Source organism: Miscanthus floridulus, chromosome 7 (genome assembly GCF_019320115.1).
Source record: "Miscanthus floridulus cultivar M001 chromosome 7, ASM1932011v1, whole genome shotgun sequence".
Lineage (NCBI taxonomy): Eukaryota > Viridiplantae > Streptophyta > Magnoliopsida > Poales > Poaceae > Miscanthus > Miscanthus floridulus.
Window position 1 is genome coordinate 45,350,337 of NC_089586.1, and position 19,738 is coordinate 45,370,074.

The 19,738-nt window shown below is 45.2% G+C and overlaps 2 protein-coding genes and 2 non-coding genes across 4 annotated transcripts; 1 reads left to right on the top strand and 3 right to left on the bottom strand.

Moving 5' to 3' along the window:
• The first annotated feature begins 659 nt into the window (after positions 1-659).
• LOC136463149 (aspartate aminotransferase, mitochondrial-like) lies at positions 660-9,829 on the top strand. The gene is made up of 10 exons (XM_066462174.1): positions 660-1,011; positions 1,157-1,242; positions 1,531-1,737; positions 2,013-2,118; positions 2,507-2,611; positions 2,708-2,880; positions 3,322-3,481; positions 3,592-3,687; positions 9,297-9,391; positions 9,496-9,829. Exons 1-10 carry the CDS (start codon positions 820-822, stop codon positions 9,566-9,568), a joined length of 1,293 nt encoding a protein of 430 aa, XP_066318271.1. The 5' UTR covers positions 660-819; the 3' UTR covers positions 9,569-9,829.
• Positions 7,716-7,854, bottom strand: LOC136468276 (small nucleolar RNA Z247). Its single transcript, XR_010761792.1, has one exon. It is a non-coding gene; the product is annotated as a small nucleolar RNA Z247 (small nucleolar RNA).
• A 390-nt stretch (positions 9,830-10,219) lies between the features above and the next one.
• On the bottom strand, positions 10,220-10,416 carry LOC136468195 (U2 spliceosomal RNA). The gene has a single exon (XR_010761729.1). It is a non-coding gene; the product is annotated as a U2 spliceosomal RNA (small nuclear RNA).
• Positions 10,417-11,459: 1,043 nt separating this feature from the next.
• Positions 11,460-16,630, bottom strand: LOC136463150 (probable LRR receptor-like serine/threonine-protein kinase At5g45780). The gene is made up of 11 exons (XM_066462175.1): positions 16,403-16,630; positions 16,140-16,272; positions 15,941-16,012; positions 14,500-14,643; positions 14,350-14,421; positions 14,196-14,255; positions 13,630-13,703; positions 13,402-13,551; positions 12,989-13,324; positions 12,027-12,418; positions 11,460-11,942 (listed from the first exon to the last, which is right to left on the bottom strand). Exons 1-11 carry the CDS (start codon positions 16,518-16,520, stop codon positions 11,625-11,627), a joined length of 1,869 nt encoding a protein of 622 aa, XP_066318272.1. The 5' UTR covers positions 16,521-16,630; the 3' UTR covers positions 11,460-11,624.
• Between the last annotated feature and the right edge of the window lie 3,108 nt (positions 16,631-19,738).

Genomic DNA, 19,738 nt, shown 5'->3' on the forward strand with positions numbered 1-19,738 from the left:
ATGTATTGGACTTTGATTTTGTATCTATATGATTCTGTGAATGAAATGAAAGTATAAAACTGTGAATGTATTGGACTTTGATTCTGTGAATGCAAGGGTAACGGGCTATGGACTGACACGGTCCGTAATTCTGGTCGTGCTTAGCGGGCCGGCACGGCACGAAAAACGGCCCATAATGCCGTTCTTGGGCCGAAGGCCAGGCCCGTGGCCCTAAGAGGCATGGCCCGGGAGGCCCGGCGTGCCATGCCGGCCCGACCCCCATTGGGCCGTGCTTTTCATGGGTCCATGCCGTGCCATACCGGGTGGCCCATTGACCATCTATAATGGGCTCACTTTTTGACGCAGGATTCATATATTATTTTATTATTTCTATATTATTTTATTATAGAGAAGATTCGTAGTAAGGTGCACTGGAGCCTGTTGAAGCTGCCGATGAGGCGAGGAGGGCGGTTGGGGCGGGCAACCGCCAACCGGGCAGGGGCCAAAATGGCGGCTCTCTCGCTTCGAGCTAATGCGACCTGGCGTCCTGGCCTGGCCTGTTTGTTTGAGGCAAGTGGCGAGAGCGGCGGTGCCGAGTGGCCGCCGCAGCAGCGAACCGTCGCAGCAGGCCAAGACCGGTCCACTTTTATTACTGCTCGCTCGTCTAGTGCAGTGCAAAGCAAAGCAAAGCAAAGCAAAACCAGCGGCGCAGTGGGTGACAAAAGCCCACAGCCACTGCCTTCGCCCCCCAACTTTCCTCCCCCGCCCGTTTCCCTATCTGCCGCAGCCGCTCGCCGCCGCGCAAGAAAAGAAGGTAGCCCCTGCCTGTCCCGTCCCGGCATGGCGACGCTCTCCCGCGCGGCCTCCTCCGCGGCCCGGCGCCCGGCACTGCTGCCGCCGAGGCTGCTGGCGGCGAGGGCGATGGCGTCGTCGCTCTTCGGCCACGTCGAGCCGGCGCCCAAGGACCCCATCCTCGGCGTCACCGAGGCTTTCCTCGCCGACCCCTCGCCCGACAAAGTCAACGTCGGCGTCGTACGTAATCTGCTCCGCTCCGCGAACCTCTGATCTTCTCTTCTCTTCTCCCCCCGTGGTCGATCGCTATCGTGCGGAATCTTGCTTTCTAGCTTTGTCCTCCGTTCCTGAATCCTGATGAACGGGACGGGTGCTTTCGCCGCAGGGCGCCTACAGGGACGACAACGGCCAGCCCGTCGTGCTCAGCTGCGTGCGCGAGGCCGAGCGCCGGATCGCGGGCAACCTCAACATGTGAGACATCTCCCCTCCTCCTTTGCGACCGGTCCCCCCTTTCTTCTCCCCATTTCCATGCGATCCGGCGAAAATGACATCTTTGGAATGATGCTGGGTGTTGCCCGATCCACGGCGTAGCTTGGCTTCAGCTTACCTATTAGTATTAGATTTTTGCACTGCCGCTTCCCCCCTGACCGTGAAATTGATTTTTGCTCATCCTAGGCATGTTAATGCTAAGCAGTCTTCAGGTTTAATGTAAGGATGCCGTGGGTTCTGACCATTATATTCGCTAAATTTGCAATTCAGGGAGTACCTTCCGATGGGAGGCAGTATCAAGATGATTGAAGAGTCACTGAAGCTGGCGTACGGAGAGGATTCTGGCTTTATCAAAGATAAGAGGATAGCAGCGGTGCAGGCGCTTTCAGGCACTGGTGCCTGCCGGCTCTTTGCTGATTTCCAGAAGCGCTTTTTGCCAGATTCGCAGATCTACATACCAACACCAACGTGGTCCAAGTGAGTTGACACCTTGCTGTGACACCAAATGTTATTTTGTTTACTTCTCAGGAAAAAATTAAAAGGGAGTGAAGTAGAGGTATGGAGATGAGTGTGCACTGTACTCCATTGCTATTCGTTCAGGAGAGAGTTAATCACAACTTATTGTTACCTGCTATGTACCTACGGGCTATGGTAGCCATCGAGGATTCATTACAGAGTTAACATTGACCTTTCATTGTCAGTATTATTTATTTACACCCTTATATTGGCTTATAATGTGGGGACTTCTCCAGCCATCACAATATTTGGAGGGATGCTCAAGTGCCACAGAAGACATTTACATACTACCATCCAGAGTCAAGAGGGCTTGATTTTTCAGGATTGATGAATGACATCAAGGTGGTTCATTTCTTTAACATTTTAACACGTTCAATATTGTTTCTTTTTGTTCTTCCATTCTTGCTGCTTCCCGTATGTATTAAGCTTTTTATGGATTCATTCTTAAATCTCGTGTCCGACCAGCTACAAATTTAGCTTCGCTTGTTACTTTGGTAGCAATTTGTACTCTCTAATTGAGAGTTATTGTGTACATTTATAGTTCTCTTGGTACAATACAAATACCCAGTTAGTTGAAATTTGGAGATGGAACCCTGAGAGACTATTTTCTGCTCAGTGAATCTGTTCTGAAAGGCTTTGTTGTTGTTGTAGTGAATCTGTTCTGTTCTGCTGAGTGCTGAGAATTTGTCTGAAATTCCTTTTGTTTATGTTTTTTTTTTGTCATCTGCAGAATGCTCCAGATGGTTCATTCTTTTTGTTTCATGCATGTGCTCATAATCCTACTGGTGTAGATCCTACAGAGGAACAATGGAGAGAAATATCCCATCAGTTCAAGGTAAGGGGAACTGAACTGGGGAACAGAAAAGTTACAGCATTTCCTGTGAACTCCTACAAGCCACACCTATCAAATTTCACTCTTGTTCCTCTATAGGTGAAGAAACATTTTCCATTCTTTGACATGGCATACCAAGGGTTTGCCAGTGGTGATCCAGAGAGAGATGCCAAGGCAATCCGAATTTTCCTTGAAGATGGACACCAAATTGGATGTGCTCAGTCATACGCAAAGAACATGGGACTTTATGGACAGAGAGCAGGATGCCTGAGGTATTTAGTTGACCAGTGACTAGCTATTGTTTACATATAGCGTTGTCACCTGCTGTACTTCTTAGTATACCGACATGCGTGATTTTTTTTAAATGACATGTGGCTAGTTTTCTAATATAACAGCTGTTGGATTTCTTAGTATTCTTCATTGGGGTTTTCTATGCTTCTTAGAGAAAGAGTTGTTGGATTTCTTACGATATAGAGCATTCTAAACAAAGGGGGAAGGGGGGCAGACTAGACTTAATGAAAGACTTGTTTTTTTTTCAATTTGAGTGCACCTTATTGCATTCTCTCTGTAGCTAAGTGGATGATATTAAATATAATAGGTGCTCCGTTGTTTAAACTTTTGGTCAAATAGTGACTATAGTGTGATTACTTTTAGTTTTGAGATAATGGTAGTACACTAATCACTATAATGTGTGCTTGTTACCAATATTTCAGTATTCTGTGTGAGGATGAGATGCAAGCAGTTGCTGTCAAGAGCCAACTGCAACAGATCGCGAGACCAATGTACAGCAACCCACCTGTTCATGGTGCACTGGTTGTTTCTATAATCCTCAATGATCCAGAATTGAAGAGTTTATGGTTAAAAGAAGTCAAGGTAAATTGTGAATCCTACACTAGTACTTAATGTTCTTAAATGGCTAGATGGTTAAATCTATTGTTAATGAATACAGAAGAATTTTATCAACACCCTATTGATTGTTTCAGGGTATGGCTGATCGTATCATTGGCATGCGGAAGGCACTTAAAGAAAATCTTGAAAAGCTAGGTTCACCTTTGTCATGGGATCATATCACTAATCAGGTAATACAACTATGAGAAATATCACTTCCATGTTTCTGAAATCTGAATATAGTTATTGATATTTAGATTAACATGTATATGTGAAAATTATGGGTTAACGAGGTTACCCTCCTGGGATCCTCGGCTTCGTGTTATATGGATGGGAACAGCCCCCACCGTGGCATGTTACACAAATTGTGGGATTAGAACAATTCATTCCTAATATATCTCAACTACCTATTTTGGTATAACAACCATGCACCATACATTGATCCTGGACTAAGCTACAACTGCACGTCCTATACATGTGCTAGCCGAATCCTCTAACACTCCTCCTCAATCTCAGCCACTTGTAAGGTTGAGATTGTCTCTGAATTGTCGAAGCTTGACAGTTGGTAGTGCTTTGGTAAATCCATCTGCTACTTGATCACCGGTGTGTATGAACCGAATGTCCAGTAGCTTCTGGGCTACCCGCTCCCGCACAAAGTGAAAATCAATTTCAATATGTTTAGTTCTGGCATGAAAAATAGGATTAGCAGACAGATATGTTGCACCTAAATTATCACACCATAACAGTGCTTTGGGTGGATGTGAAACTCCGAGTTCGGTGAGCAATTTTTGAACCCAGAGCATCTCAGCAGTAGCATTTGCCAAAGCCTTATACTCTGCCTCAGTGCTGGATCGAGAGACAGTTGGTTGCTTCCTGGCTGTCCAAGAGATCAAATTATCACCAAGAAATACTGCAAAACCACCTGTCGACCTCCGGTCATCAATACATCCAGCCCAGTCTGCATCTGAGAAGGCACTGACAAGCATAGACTTTGATCTTCGGATATGTAGGCCAAGGTTTATAGTTCCACTTACATACCTCAGGATCCTCTTCACGGCGCTCCAATGCACAGTAGTGGGAGCATGTAAGAACTGACATACTTTATTCACAGCGAAAGCTATATCAGGCCGTGTCAAGGTTAAGTACTGAAGGGCCCCTACCATGCTACGGTATTTGGTGGAATCATCAGGTCCTAGCTTGTCACCACTCTCAATGCTCAACTTCTCAGAAGGAGACAAGGGTGTATCAACCGACTTACAGGATTGCATGCCCGACCTTTTTAAAATGTCCATAGCGTACCTCTCTTGGGTGAGAGTCAATCCACCATATCCCCTCTTGACTTCGATGCCCAAGAAGAAATGAAGGTCACCGAGATCCTTGAGTGCAAAGTCTCCCTGCAAGTCGGCTAAAAATGCATCTGTTGCCTGTTGTGAAGAGCTAGCCACAATAATGTCATCAACATAAACCAGAACAAACAAAGTGTGATCACCTTTGCTATAGTAGAATAGAGATGTATCAGCTTTGGAGGGCACAAAACCAAGTCATTGAAGCTTACCACACAGCCGAGCATACCAGGCACGAGGTGCCTGTTTCAGACCATACAGTGCTTTATCAAGCTTGCACACATATCCAGGATGTCTTGGATCAACATACCCAGGAGGTTGATGCATATAGACCTCTTCTTCAAGAACACCATGGAGGAAAGCATTTTGCACATCGAGCTGGCGCAATGACCATCCCCTGGACATAGCCACAGACAAAATAATACGTATGGTGGCAGCCTTCACCACAGGACTAAATGTGTCCTCATAATCAATTCCATATCGCTGTTTGTAGCCTTTTGCAACCAAGCGGGCTTTGTAGCGATCAACAGACCCATCTGCTCTCCTCTTGATTTTGTAGACCCATTTGCACCCACTGATGTTCTTCCCTTTTGGAGGTGGCATAAGTCGCCATGTCTTATTTTTCATAAGAGCTTGATGTTCCGCGTTCATAGCGGTCACCCACCGTGGATCTGCAAGTGCCTCATGAACTGTAGCAGGCTCCTCAGAAGAAGTGCTAGCCAGCTGACACCACCGTACAGTGCCATCGGTGTAAACCTTCGGTTTGCTGATCCCGTGCTGCAAACGGGTTACTGCTCGCTGAGGCTGCTGTTGATGTTCTGGTGCAGGTGGTGTAGGACTGGCCACAGGAGAAGAAAGTTCGGGCGCCGCCTGGGCCCCTACCACGGGGTCTGATTGTGGCAATAGGCTGGATGACTCAGTCCCTGCATGCGCCGATGTAGACGATCCAGCGTCGACTGGAGACAATGCCGCTGCATCGTGCGGCTGGAGGCGGGGCACTGATCCCACAGCTTATTCGTCACCGCCAGGAACTCCCGTCACGTCACCCAATTCTCCTCCGGAATTGCAGCTACCTCCGGTGAGGGGACCCATGAAATGATGCCCCCTGTTCTCTGGTATTACACCGGATAAGTTTGGATTGACACCTGATTTTTGTCCTGCATCAAATGAATCTCCAGAAGGCATATCAGTAGGTAATGGAGAGAACAATCCATGGTCAGACAAATGTGCATCCCCAACGTTGGATGGATTTGTCAAGATATCAGGAAGAAGAGCGATTTCTGCCCGCAACCGAGCGCCTGCATTGGGGTGGAGTGATGCAAAAGGAAAAATGTGTTCATCAAAGACGACATCTCTAGAAACATAGATACGACCTTCCTTTGGATCAAGACACTTGAATCCCTTATGCTGAATACTATAGCCCAAGAAAACACATTGCTTAGAACGAAATTCTAATTTTTTTGTATTGTACGGTCGAAGATGTGGCCAGCATGCGCACCCAAAAGTGCGGAGGGAGGTGTACTCTGGTTGTTGACCAAATAAACGATAAAAGGGAGTGTCATTATTGATCACTTTAGAGGGAAGTCGATTTATTAAGAAAACAGCAGTTAAGAACGCTTCATCCCAAAACTTCAATGGCAAGGATGCATGCGCTAGAAGGGTCAAACCAACCTCAACTATGTGTCTATGTTTCCGTTCGGCAGAACCATTTTGTTGATGAGCATGAGGGCAAGAAACTCGATGTACGATCCCTACACGTTTGAAGAAAGAACTTAGGGCTTGATATTCTCCTCCCCAGTCGGTTTGGATAGCACGGATTTTCTTGTTGAATTGGCGCTCTACCAAGTTTTGGAAATCACTGAAGCACTGGAAAACTTCAGATTTTTTTCTTAATAAATAAATCCAGACAAATTTACTGTGATCATCAATAAAGGAAACATAATAGTTGTTGCGACCAACAGAGGTTGGAGCAGGGCCCCATACATCAGAAAACACAAGATCAAAGGAGCTAGCTGAAGTGGTAATGGATCTTGGGTATGGTAGTTGATGACTTTTACCCTGCTGGCAGGCATCGCAAACACTAGCTTTATTGGAATCTTTTGTGACTGGAAGCTGGTGGCGTTGTATGACTTGCTGGACTATGGCAGAGGCAGGATGTCCTAGGCGGTGATGCCACAGCGACGTGGTTGGCTTGATGACTCCAAGCACTTCTTTATTTGGCGACCTAACTGGATAAAGGCCGTTCTCACATCTGCCTTCGAGGAGAATTCTCCTCGTCAACTGTTCCTTGACAAGAAAACAATTTGGATGAAATTCAAGGAAAACTCCATTATCACGAGTAATACGATTGACAGATAATAAATTTTTGCTAGCAGCAGGAACATGAAGAATATTTTTAAGATGGAGATTAGAAGTTGGGGAGCGCAAATTGCCATGACCAATATGACTGATCTCCATACCTGAGCCACTGGCGGTGTGCACTTGCTCACCACCATGGTATTTGTCACGAACAGTGAGTTTATCTAACTCACTGGTGATGTGGTCGGTTGCACCAGTATCCATATACCAGTTAGTGTCCACTCCATAAGACATCGTTGCAGACGAGGCTGACTTCTGTGGAGGTGTGTACGAGGCGTTGAACCTCTTGAAGCAGTTGAAGGCGGTGTGTCCCTCCTTGGTGCACACCTGACAAAACACCCCCGGCTGGAAGGGGACACGGTTGCCACCACCACGTCCTTTTCCGCGGCTTGTACTGCTACGGCCGCCGCCGCTGCTGCGACCACCACCACGGTAGCCGCCACCACTGCGCCCTCCTCTGGACGCCAGGTTGGCGGAGGACTGGTATCCAGCCCCGCCACCACGAATCTCCATGCGTTGCTCGTGGCTGATGAGTTGAGTATACAACTCGGCGGCGGTGATCGGCTCCACACGTGCGGTGACGGCGGAGACAACAGGGTCATAGTCGGCGTCGAGACCCGTGAGAATGTAAGAGACTAGCTCCTCATCCTCAAGTTTCCGGCCACCAGATGCCATCTCATCTGCTAGGTTTTTCATCTTGCCGTAATATTCAGCAATTGACAAAGTACCTTTTGTGGCCGTGGCGAGCGCCATCCTGGTGGAGATCACACGTGCACGTGACTGCGAAGAGAACAGCTTCTCAATGGCTGTCCATGCGCCCGCCGCCGTGACCTCATTGTTTACCTGCCCAAGAATTTCCTTGGACATATTGGAGAGCAGATAGTTCAGGACCATCTGATCTTTTGCCACCCAAGCCTCATAATCAGGATTGGGCTTTGGTGGCTCCTTCGAATCCTCCTTGCCTTTCTCCGGAGCCAGGAACGGAGATGGCGGCTGCACACCCGACTGGATGAAACCAGCAAGTTGAGAACCCCGCAACGCCGATACTACTTGTGCTTTCCAGGAGGGAAAATTTCCCCTGGTGAGCTTTTCATTGGTGGGAAGAAAAGTGATGGGGAAGAAGGCAGTAGGCGCGGCGGAGGAAGAAGATGGGAACGCCATGAAGACTACCGCGTGGAGAATGGCTCTGGTACCATGTGAAAATTATGGGTTAACGAGGTTACCCTCCTGGGATCCTCGGCTTCGTGTTATATGGATGGGAACAGCCCCCACCGTGGCATGTTACACAAATTGTGGGATTAGAACAATTCATTCCTAATATATCTCAACTACCTATTTTGGTATAACAACCATGCACCATACATTGATCCTGGACTAAGCTACAACTGCACGTCCTATACATGTGCTAGCCGAATCCTCTAACACTATATTCTCCAGTTTACAACAGTGACCAGTAAGCTGGTTATCCCAAGGCTGAGGTTATCTGGTTTGTATCGTAATGTTGTTGGAGTTCGGTTTGGTGCGTGGTTTGGATTAGTAAATGAAAAAAATACAAGGCCCTTTGAGCTGGACAACCTTAGGACTAACAGTTGGGAATAGATAATGACAAACAAGGGCATCTATTGTCTTGTTTACTTAATGCTTTGAACATAGATAGTCTGAGATACACCCCTTTCATCATTGATTTTTGTAGTGACATCTAGCAGAATGTGTGGCAATTGTGATGATATATAAGTATTTTTTTAGAATGAAGAGGAATCAATTACTGCTATTTTCATGAAGCAAAAATTGTTCATTCATATTAGCTATCAAAATGTTGAGTTCGATATTCTAGGAAACAAGTAAAGGACTATATCCAAACTTTTGTAGTTCCAAACGAAAAGCCGGTACATCGCCAATCATATTTTTAGTGTATAGAGTTTACTACTAATCAGGACCAATCTCATCTTGTGTTGCTGAATTTGCTGATACCTTTACTGGATAGTATAGATCTCCTTGCAACATGTCTTTTCCCGTGCCACTGCATTTTTGTTTCAGTACTCTTTTGTTTAGTATGTGGTGGATTTGTATCTGAATAAAGGGTACGTGTCTTTGTACAGATTGGAATGTTCTGCTACAGTGGGATGACACCTGAACAAGTTGACCGTTTAACAAATGAATACCATATTTACATGACCCGCAATGGGAGGATAAGGTATAGCACTTCCTGATTCTTTTTTTTATATCACGTTGATTCATTGATCTATTCTTCATACCTTCCGAAGAATGAATGTAACTTCATTCCCGTGCCAATTTCAGCATGGCTGGTGTAACAACAGGAAATGTTGCTTACTTGGCAAATGCGATTCATGAGGTTACCAAACCAAACTGAGTTACGTACCTTTGGCCAATGAAATGAGGAGTGCCTTTTTTTTCTTTCTTTCCTGACATAATAACATGGTCGTTCTGGAGAAATAAGTTCAGTTCATCCTGCTGGTCCCACATGCATGGAGACTCAGAGATGTTAAACTTCAGTTTTGAGAGCTACCTGCTGATCATGTTCCTTCTATTTTCTGTTTCCCGATCTTGTCATGACAAATTGTTACACCAGCTGCAAAAGGCTATAGCATAATTTAAAACTTCAGTTTTGAGAGACCCTGCTTCTTCTATTTTCTGTTTTTCGGTATTGTCATGACAATTGTTATACCATCTGGAACTTCTATTTTCTGTTTTTCGGCATTGTCATGACAATTGTTACACCATCTGCAAAAGGCTGTAGCATAGTATACAGTGCGAAATTAAGAATTTATTTTGTCCGGCGTTTCAGTTACTCTGCAGATTGGAGTTGTAAATGAAAATCCCTTAAACTTTTGAGTGCTGCCTTGTGCTAATAGCGCATCTGTGTTTTTCGGCCTCTGAATTAAGAAAGTATGGATGAACAAAGTCCATTCTGCAATCATCTTACCATTATAAATTTAAATTTAGCTGTCTAAAACAAATAAAAATTAAATTTAATTTAATTCAAATTTTAAGTTAGCTTTGGCTGGGGTGCGCCGGGCTTGGGCAGTAGGGCAACGCCCAAGCGACGCTCGTGAGGCCCAGTAGCAAGCTACTGTTGCGACCTCGCCCCCATAAAAAATAAATTTAATATCGAAGTGAGCACATGGCCCACGTATCAGATATTAAACTGATAAGAACAGATACTACACTTGATCTTAGCCAAAAGGCCGAGAAAGGTATGAGTTGAAGCCGGGCACCCTCGCCTTCTTTTGTAGAGCGCCTCGCGCCCCTCTGTGGCTCAGCAGGCGATGTGGGACTAACAGCTGCACCGCCTCTACTCTCCACGCGGCCTGGCGCTCCCCCGTGCGCACGGTGCGCGGCGCGCGAAAGCGCTGCTTGTTTGGGCCCAATGCTGATTTCCCGTTCGCGGCTGACACGTCCGGAGTCCTTTGCCGGCCCAGGTTGCGAGCCTCATGGGCTGTACTGTAAAAGGGCCGTAGGGGTTGCAAGTGCGCTCTCTGTCTCTCACGGTCACGGGCTGACGAACAGACGGTGCATGTCGCAAGCAGACTCCGTCTCTCACGGTCACGGCCTCCTATACTGCTTTTCTTCCCCTCAGGAAAAAAAAAGGGAGAGCTTTGCCTCAAGACGACAGCACTGTAAACTGAGGTCAAGTTTGGATAAAAAAAACATGAGGTCAAGTTACTGCAACTGGCAATGAGAACTTAGGGCCTGATTGGTTAGGCTCCAAAATTTGCCCTGCCAAAGCTAGGGCAAGCTAAAACCCAGGGCATGCTAAATTCTGGTTGCCAAAACCTAGGAAAGAAATTTAGTATTGAGACTGCCCTAGTTTTGGCTGAGCAGATTTTGGAGCCCAACTAATCAAGCCCTTAGAACTAACGTATTTATATAGTGTACCATTCTTCCAGTAATTTTCTGGTGGAAATATTCTCAAATTGTGGAATGAAAACTCTGTAGATCTCAACGTAGCTAAAATTGTTAATACTTGTCATAGTGAAAGTGTTTGTTGGAGAAATTAAACCACCTCCATGAATATATCGAACATATCACGGCACGATGACCGGCTTATGGGTGGCATATTGCAATGTAAAAACAAAGCTCGGGGGGTAAAAGTATAGCTTTGAACTTGATGGATCATGCGACAAAGACCCCGTTCGTTTGGAGGAAATTTGGAGAAATCTAGAGAAATTTGTGAGAGGAAAACACATTTCCAGATGAAAAAAATAAGGATCAAGTCGGGTTTAAGGGCACGCGAACGGGGCCAAAATAACCATCATGATCACCCCAACTCCATGTTCAAAATGATCTGTAAGGTGCTTCAACACCAACAAACTCTTTTCAAGTATAACTACATCCAGGATATACATGTTTTGTACAATTTATCGTTTTTCTGTTTCTTTTCGCCCCAACCAGACCGACAGCAGCTGTCATCTGGGACCAGATAGCTCAATTGGCTCTATTATGAAGGACGACGAATAATGTGGATCCTCATGTCTTATAGAGAAACTGTAAGGCATGCCATAAGGAAGAGGTTCCCTATTCAACTCGACGCTGTTTTCCGCCAGCGTGACGTTAGCTTCGAGAGCGTGCAGAACTTCAGACATCTTAGGCTGCAGTATAGGGTTCGTCTGTGTACATTGGATGATCACATCAACTGAACATTCCAGCTCGAGAATATCAAATGAATCTCTGAGATCCCTGTCGACCAGCTTATCCAGTTTCTTTTCCTCCTTTAGCTCCCTAACCTGAAGAGGAACATAGCTGTCAAATCTCTGCAGCGTGGGGTTGAAATACAGTAAATAGTATGTATAATAAGTGCAGAGGTTTACCCAATCTAGAATCATGCCTTTCTGAGACTGGCCATGTCCATTGCTCAAGGTTTTAGGACCAGTAATCAGTTCCAGCAGGAGAATACCAAACCCATAAACATCAGTCTTTTCTGAGGACTGTCCCGTTGAGAGATACTCAGGAGCAATATGCCCAATAGTGCCTCGAACTGCAGTAGTAACATGTGATTCCTGACGGTCAAGAAGTTTCGCCAATCCAAAATCCCCAACAATTGCTTCAAAACTTTCATCAAGCAATATGTTTGCGGCTTTGACATCCCTGTGAATGATCTTAGGATTGCATTGTTCATGAAGGTAGAGTAATCCCCTGGCAGCGCCAAGAGCAATCCGCATGCGTTTACTCCAATCAAGAGATGGTTTTCCATTACGGTAATCTGAAAATTGCAACTCCATATATTACAAAGAGATAAGGATACATATGTACTCTATTTCAAATTATAAGACGTTTCTAGATACATAGTTTTGCTATGCACTTATGTACTCCCTCTGTCCTGAATAAATAGATTCCTGGAGTTGTCTTAAGTCAAACTTTTTAAACTTTGACCCAAATTATAGAAAAAAACATCAAGATTTATGATATCAAACTAGTATCATTAGATGTACCATCGAATATATTTTCATAATATGCGCATTTTATGTCATAGATGTTACTCTTTTCTATAAAGTTAGTCAAACTTAAAAACGTTTGACTGGCACGGATTCTAGGAATTGATTTATTTGGGGACAGAGGGAGTACACTGTCCAAATACATAATAAAAGCAATGTATTTAGAAAACTCAAAACATCTTACAGTTTGGAACAGAGGGAGTAGATGATATGACCGTGGCAAAGAACCAACCGAAACACATATGAAACAAAAATATTTACAAGGAATGCGAAGGACTTGCACAGAATGCCAATTATAGACTTAAATAACATTGAAATGTTGTAGACAATTGAGTTACCTCTCAAGCGGTCAGCAACACTGCCATTGGGCATATATGGATATACAAGTAGCCGTTCTTTCGAGGTCATGCAAAATCCATACAAACGCAAGAGATTCCTGTGGACAGCAAGGCCAATCAACTCAACTTCTGTTTGAAATTGAACTTCACCGGTAACATCAGGATCTTTTAATCTCTTCACTGCCACTAAAGTTCCATTTCTCAAACAACCTTTATACACAATGCCAAAACCTCCTTGACCTAATATATTCTTCGAATTAAAATTGTCCGTTGCACTTTGCAGGTCATGAAATGAGAAATGCTTCACATGACCCAATTCAAATTCTAGATCTTGATCTACAAACAAACAAAAATGTCAAATCATTTATGTTTAACCTGTAAAGAGAGCATACTTCATAGGCTTGGATAATTACCAGCAGAAGCAAAAGGCAAGCGCCATCTGCAATAACTTAGCCAATACACGAACAACAAAACTAATATTGTGGAACACGTGACACTTAAAGAAATTGCCAGAGCTAAGTGATGATGGTTCTTGGCCTTTTGGACCTGTCTCGACATTGTCCCTGCCATTAATGTACAGTTAAGTTCCAGCTTCTAAAGAATAGATATGTAAAAGATATGCCATCTCGGAAAGCAACTACCATTAGTCATTGCTGTCAGATCCGAACAACCATGTATAATTGAGGAATTGCAAAGGAACCGATTTCCTGCAAGACTGAGAAACAAAGTAAACAGTCATCTTGGGTGAAATGTCAAAACTATCAGAAAAGAATGTGCATGCTCAGTCTCAACTTAAGCAATGTAATAAGAGAACTTTAGTGTCAGAAAGGTGGGGAGCAAATAATCATTCATTGCAACTGACAAAAGATTTGGATGAGAAAATGGAGTAAAACAGTACTCCATCCATTTCAAAAGTACATGGCCGATAGAATTCGTAATCTTACTTTGACATATAAGGCACACATGCAAATTACCCTTTCTCTCCTTTCCTTATTTATTCTCACTCCCTCTCTTCAACATTTTCTATTAAACAACCCACGAATTATTCCATACATTATTCCCCATAAATTAACATCATGGATACCATGGTCATCTCCTTGTGTCCTCTGTGTTCATAGTCTCCCTAATCTAGGCGCTTGACCAAAATATGCTTAAAAAAAATGGCGTAAGAGAAATAAGAGTTTATACATACACCCCCAACAGTTACCTGTAATCATGTGCATAGATTTTTGGAACTGGGCCACTTAAATTGTTGAATGATAAGTCACTGAAACATATCACCTCGTTAGTTTAAAGCCAAATAGCCAATAGTTACAACTCATTTATGTGAAAAAGGGAAAGGAAATCAGAAAGAAACATACAGGAATGTGAGACCTGGAAGCCGAGCAACATCTGCCGGGATCGGCCCAGACAAGTTATTCCTATCAAGGCGTCTGAGAGATTGACAAAGCAACAGTTTTAATACAAAATACCTGTTGTAAACTTAAGAAACGTTTTTGAAATTAACTCACAGATAATTTAGTCGAGTCAATTGCCCCAATGAACTTGGGATATCACCAATGAACTCGTTACTAGAAAGGTCAAGAGCATTCAGATTGATCAGCTTCCCTATCTCTGGAGGAATTTCACCTGATATTCTGTTATTCTGTAGTGACCTGAATCAAACCAATAATAAGTTTAGCACTATCTCATTTCACAAGGATGGATGGTAGTCATAATTAGTGAAATCCCACAGGAAATACGATACAATTCCAGAATTGAGAAGAGCGGTTACAGTTAGGAAATCATCAAGTAGCCAATGTTGTTAACTTTTAAGACAGATGAATGATGGAGCATTATTTTCAAGTTGGATGGCCAATCACGCGAAACCAAGAAGAGACTTCTGCTTATGCTTTCTCATTCGGGAGATAACCACTGACCTAAGCAAATAGTGCTGCCAGACGTTTCGTGGTAAACAGATTTGTGAGGTGAAGCTGTGAGCCTGTGAAGGTCTTAGATCCACTATGCCAATGTAGCACAATATATACTATAAAGTATAAACTAACAATTCATGGTTAAATAATGTTATAAGAATGGTACGCTATAATTGAATTATCATGAATGAAAAGAGGAAAAATAGCTAACTTAATTCAACCAACCACCGAACGTTAGGTAAGGAAAATTTAAAGACAAATCATTTCTCTGCAAAAAATCCGAAACCTATCTATTATGATAAATCAAATCAAGCCAGGCAATTGCACAAACATTTCGGTCTGGATTCAGAAAACAACACATATATAGGTAGGAGCTATGACACACAGCAACAGGTGTGTATACAAATGGGCAATCTGTGTTCAAGAAGCCATAAAAGGTCTAGAACCCCGATGGAAACTCTAGCCATCCTAATTAACATTGTCAATGATAGTCCATTTGCTTCCATATGATTCCAAAAATAACTGGGGACACCCAAACCTGCCTTTTTGGCAATAAAAAAGTTACAAAAGAAGAGTCATCAGGAAAGGCTGTGGTTTTGGTGTCCATGGACCATGGTCTCTTGTATTTGAAAACTATCATATTTTGCTTTGTTGTTGTCCTGACTTTGGAAGGTTGATGATCCAAGCCTATAAGTGGTACACGGGTCCTACGTAGGATTTCCATTCAAAATAATGATCAACCAAGAGTGGTATTGCAATGTTCCTTCACTGCTCTGCAAGTCTGAAAGTGACATGATAGCGACACATCTGTCACGGTTGGACTAAACTAAAATGGGAGCCGGGCGAACTGAACAGACCAAACATCACATTCATCTTTCCTGGTGTCAATGACAATCCCATTCTTGAACCAGTTCAACTGGAATGCATGCCTATTTTACAGTGCTGTGAGCGCGAGGCACGCGTTGTTACTATAGTAGAATGAAACAAACAAAGAAGCAACCGAAATGGAAAGGCGGGTCCGTCATCCTGAAACGCTCACATTGTCTGGAGGTGGCTGAGGTTCCCGATGCTCGGCGACAGCGTCCCGGACAGGCCGTTGTTGGCCATCTGGCTGCAGCAGCTCCGTCGCGAAACGAAACGAAACAAAACACTGTCATTGACTGAACCGCAGCAAACAGCCAGCGATGGGGAAAAAAGGGGCCGGGATCAGAGATGGGGGAGAGGTCACCGTCACTCACAGCGAGACGACGAACTTGTCCGGGGAGCAGGCGACCATGAACCAGGTGCAGGGGTCGACGGAGTAGATGTCCCAGTGGGCCATGACCCCCCTCTCGTCCCGCAGCCGGCTCTTAACCGCCATGAGCGCCGCCACTGCACGGGCACAAGCAAAACCGCGCCAAGAGCATCAGAAACCCAATCAAATCCCATTCTGCCACTGAAGGACCCTAAACCCCGAGGAAAGTAGGAAACCCCAGCCACGGCATGGCAAGCGCGCGCGCACCTTCGTAGTTGACCCCCTTGGGCGAGAGCGGCGGGTCCCCGGCCTCCACGCCAGCGGCTAGCATCCACGCCGCCGCGACGGCCGCGGCGAGGGGATGGAGCCGCAGTGCGGCCGCCATAGCGAGCGGGGGCGGGGAGACTGACAGGGGAAGCGAAGCGTAGCGCGAGCGCGAGCGGAGGCGACGGCGAGGGCGTGGGTGGTGGTGGTGGTGGCGGTGGCCATGGTATATTACCCGTCTCGGGCGGGGGCGTATCGATCCGAGTGCAGTGACGCGACGGACACCGCTGCCCGAATTTTTTTTTAGCCTTTTTTTAAGTTTTTTTTTTATGGCCATGGAGTTATGCTTTCAAAATCTGAATCCTTAGCTCGGCGCCATCGTTGATGGAGTCGAACTTACACATCTCGGCGCTATAGATTTTGACGTCTAGGTCTTGGTATCGACGCAGACGTGGCGGTGACTTGGCAGACACCTTGACGCCGTAGATCTTGGCGTTGAGCTTGACGTCGTAGATCTTAACGCCGAGCTTGGTGCCGTGGTTATTGGCGTCAAACCATGTCTTACGTATGGGCCATCTCTTCCTTTCTCTCTTCCTCTCTCTACCCGCTCCCGAGCCAGGGCGCTGCTAGCGCTGCCGCACCGCCGCGCCCGATGCCGCGCGTAGCCCCGACCATCCGTGGCCCCAGCCCGCCCCCGTGCCCGTGTCGGTCGCCCACGGCCCCAGCCCACTCGAGCCGCCTCGCCGCGCGGAGCGCCGGCCATCCCGCGCCCGCCGTTCCGCCCCGGGCCGGCCCCCGCCGTGCCGGCCATGCGCCGCCCCTCCTGGCCCACGCCGCCTCGTCTGTCCCGGCTCATCACGTCCGCCGCGCGCATAGGCGCTCCCTCCGGTGTCCCTAGCCACGACACGGCCCCCACTCCCAGCGCGCTGTGACCTCGTCGTCTATCCCGTCCTCCACGTCCCTGTCCTGCTCCGGTCCCGACGTCCGTGTCCGCATCGCATCGTTGCATTGATTTGGACAGGTAAATTTTTTGAATATGCAATATAGGTACTTAGTTAGCTTGAATTGTAGTGCTACTTTGATTATTTGGTAGTTTCTAGTAAATTTGATGATGTAGGTAGTTGATTTAGTCAGTGAGATAGATATAGTTAGATAAATATAGTTAGATAGCTAGTGTCATAGGTACATATATATAGTTATTAGATAGCTAGTTGATTTAGTTAGTTAGATAAATATAGTTAGATAAATATAGTTAGATAGCTAGTGACATAGTTATTTATGGTGTAGTTGGTTAGTATATATTAGATATAGCAGCTACTTTGGACTAAACGAACTGTATTTCAATTTTTGTTTGAACTACTAGATGGACAACCTAGTGAGCATATATTATGGAGGCACCGTGGAAAGAGATCGCTATAAAAATGTTGAGTTTATTTGAGATGCAAAGCGTGCCTGTGTTATTCAATGAGAAACCTTCATTTAATGAGTTGGTTGCAAGGGCTCGGGAAGAGCTACATTTGCCATGGAGCTGATGATGATGATGGCATCGCAATGGAGGGTGTACTTCACCTAGGTTTCTCTCTCAACATCCTAAGGAAGATGATCCCAATTGGGTGTGTAGACCAGTGGAAGAATTATGTGAGATCGGCTATGAAGTGTCAGTTTCAAAATTTGGACGTGGTTGTGTATCGGGTGTTAGTTGATCCCATCCCTCATGAGTTTTCCCCACCAATGGATCAGCAGGCACACTTCGACCCTACTGTCCCAGAACCTGATATGGATGTGGAGGCTGCACCTACGGTTCTCGATGCTCAATCTTCCCCTAATGAGCTAGTTGGAGATGCTTGTCAGACTCATGATATTGTGGCAGATCCTTCTTATGAGATCCCTTTGACACAGAATCATCTAAGTAAGTGTCTTATCCGCATGGTTATTGGGAGCTTAACCCTTCCTTATATCCATTTTTTTCATTCTTTTCTTATTTTTCTACTTATGTTGCAGGGGACATTCCTGACAATATGGATGTGCCCACTATTGCTGTGCAAGTGCACTGTGGAGATGGATTCCGTGGCTCTAATAGTGTTGAAATTATGAATGATTCGGAGCCATATGAGATGGCAAGAGCTCTTGATTCTAATGATGATCGTCCTATTGGAGAGCTGACAGAGAGTGATGTTGAGATGCTGAGGCGTATCTTTCCCGACCGCCGTGATCCAGGAGTTCACGAGTTCAGCGATCTTGCTCATTTCAATCAGGCATGTACAGAAGGACATGATGATGAGCTCCTAGAAGCTCCTAAGGCCGGCCCTAACATGGTAATTGAGAAGGGTAGGATATTCAAGGACCTCCCTGCATTGAAGAGGTGGTTACAGGCATTTACAGTGATACGAAAGAGACCTTACAAGGTTTTGCATTCATATGCGGAGCGCCGTTACACAGTTGTGTATGACAAGGAACGCTGACCATGGAGGGTTTGTGCAAGAAAGCAAAAGGTCACCAAAAAGTGAAGGATCACAAAAGTTGTCGGGCCACATAATTGTACTAACCATGTGCTGACACTGAAGCATCGACAGTTGACATCTACCCTCATTGTCAAGCAGTTGATGGGAATATTGCAGAGAGAACCCAACATGAAGGTTAAGACAATTATCAGGACTGTTGAGGCGTTGTATGGAGGTTATGTGATAACTTATGGTAAAGCTTGGAGGGCTAAGTAGTGAGCGTGAAAGATGATATATGGAGACTGGGAGGATGGGTATGAGCAGCTGCCAGTACTTTTCAATCCAATCAAAGCGGTGAATCCAGGCATGCATTATGAGTATATCCTATAATCAAATGCATGGAAGGATGAGAGACAGATATTCTTCCGTGCTTTCTGGTGCTTCCCTCAGTGTGTCGAGGCCTTTAGGCACTGTCGTCCCATCTTCTTCATTGATGGTACGTTCTTGATTAGTAAATACCAGGGCACACTTCTTATAGCCATATCCTATGACGCGAACAACAAGTTGGTTTATTTGACATTTGCTTTGGTTGAGAAGGAGAACAATGACAGTTGGAGATGGTTCTTGAGGCTTGTCTGGATACATATGGTTGGACCTGGCAGGAAGGTTGGCGTCATATTTGATAGGCACCAGGGCATACTTAATGCCGTGCGAGAGCAGATAGAGGAGTATGCACCTTTGCACCATCGTTGGTGTACTCGGCACCTTACCGAGAATCTACTCCGGAAGGATGGTGTGAAGGATAACTTTGATCTGTTTTAGGAGGCTGCTCAACAGCTTGAGAACAAATACTTTTAGAAAAAGTTGGAGCAGGTAAGAACCGCATCAAATGTAAAAG

Bases quoted from the DNA above. Each gene is read 5' to 3' on its own strand.
- LOC136463149 (XM_066462174.1), top strand. From the start codon at position 820: ATGGCGACGCTCTCCCGCGCGGCCTCCTCCGCGGCCCGGCGCCCGGCA. The intron at 2,612-2,707 runs GTAAGGGGAACT...GTTCCTCTATAG, and splicing joins AAATATCCCATCAGTTCAAG to GTGAAGAAACATTTTCCATT. The intron at 2,881-3,321 runs GTATTTAGTTGA...CCAATATTTCAG, and splicing joins CAGAGAGCAGGATGCCTGAG to TATTCTGTGTGAGGATGAGA.
- LOC136463150 (XM_066462175.1), bottom strand. From the start codon at position 16,520: ATGGCGGCCGCACTGCGGCTCCATCCCCTCGCCGCGGCCGTCGCGGCG. The intron at 16,013-16,139 runs GTGAGTGACGGT...GAGCTGCTGCAG, and splicing joins GACAAGTTCGTCGTCTCGCT to CCAGATGGCCAACAACGGCC. The intron at 14,256-14,349 runs GTATGTTTCTTT...GATATGTTTCAG, and splicing joins CTTCCAGGTCTCACATTCCT to TGACTTATCATTCAACAATT.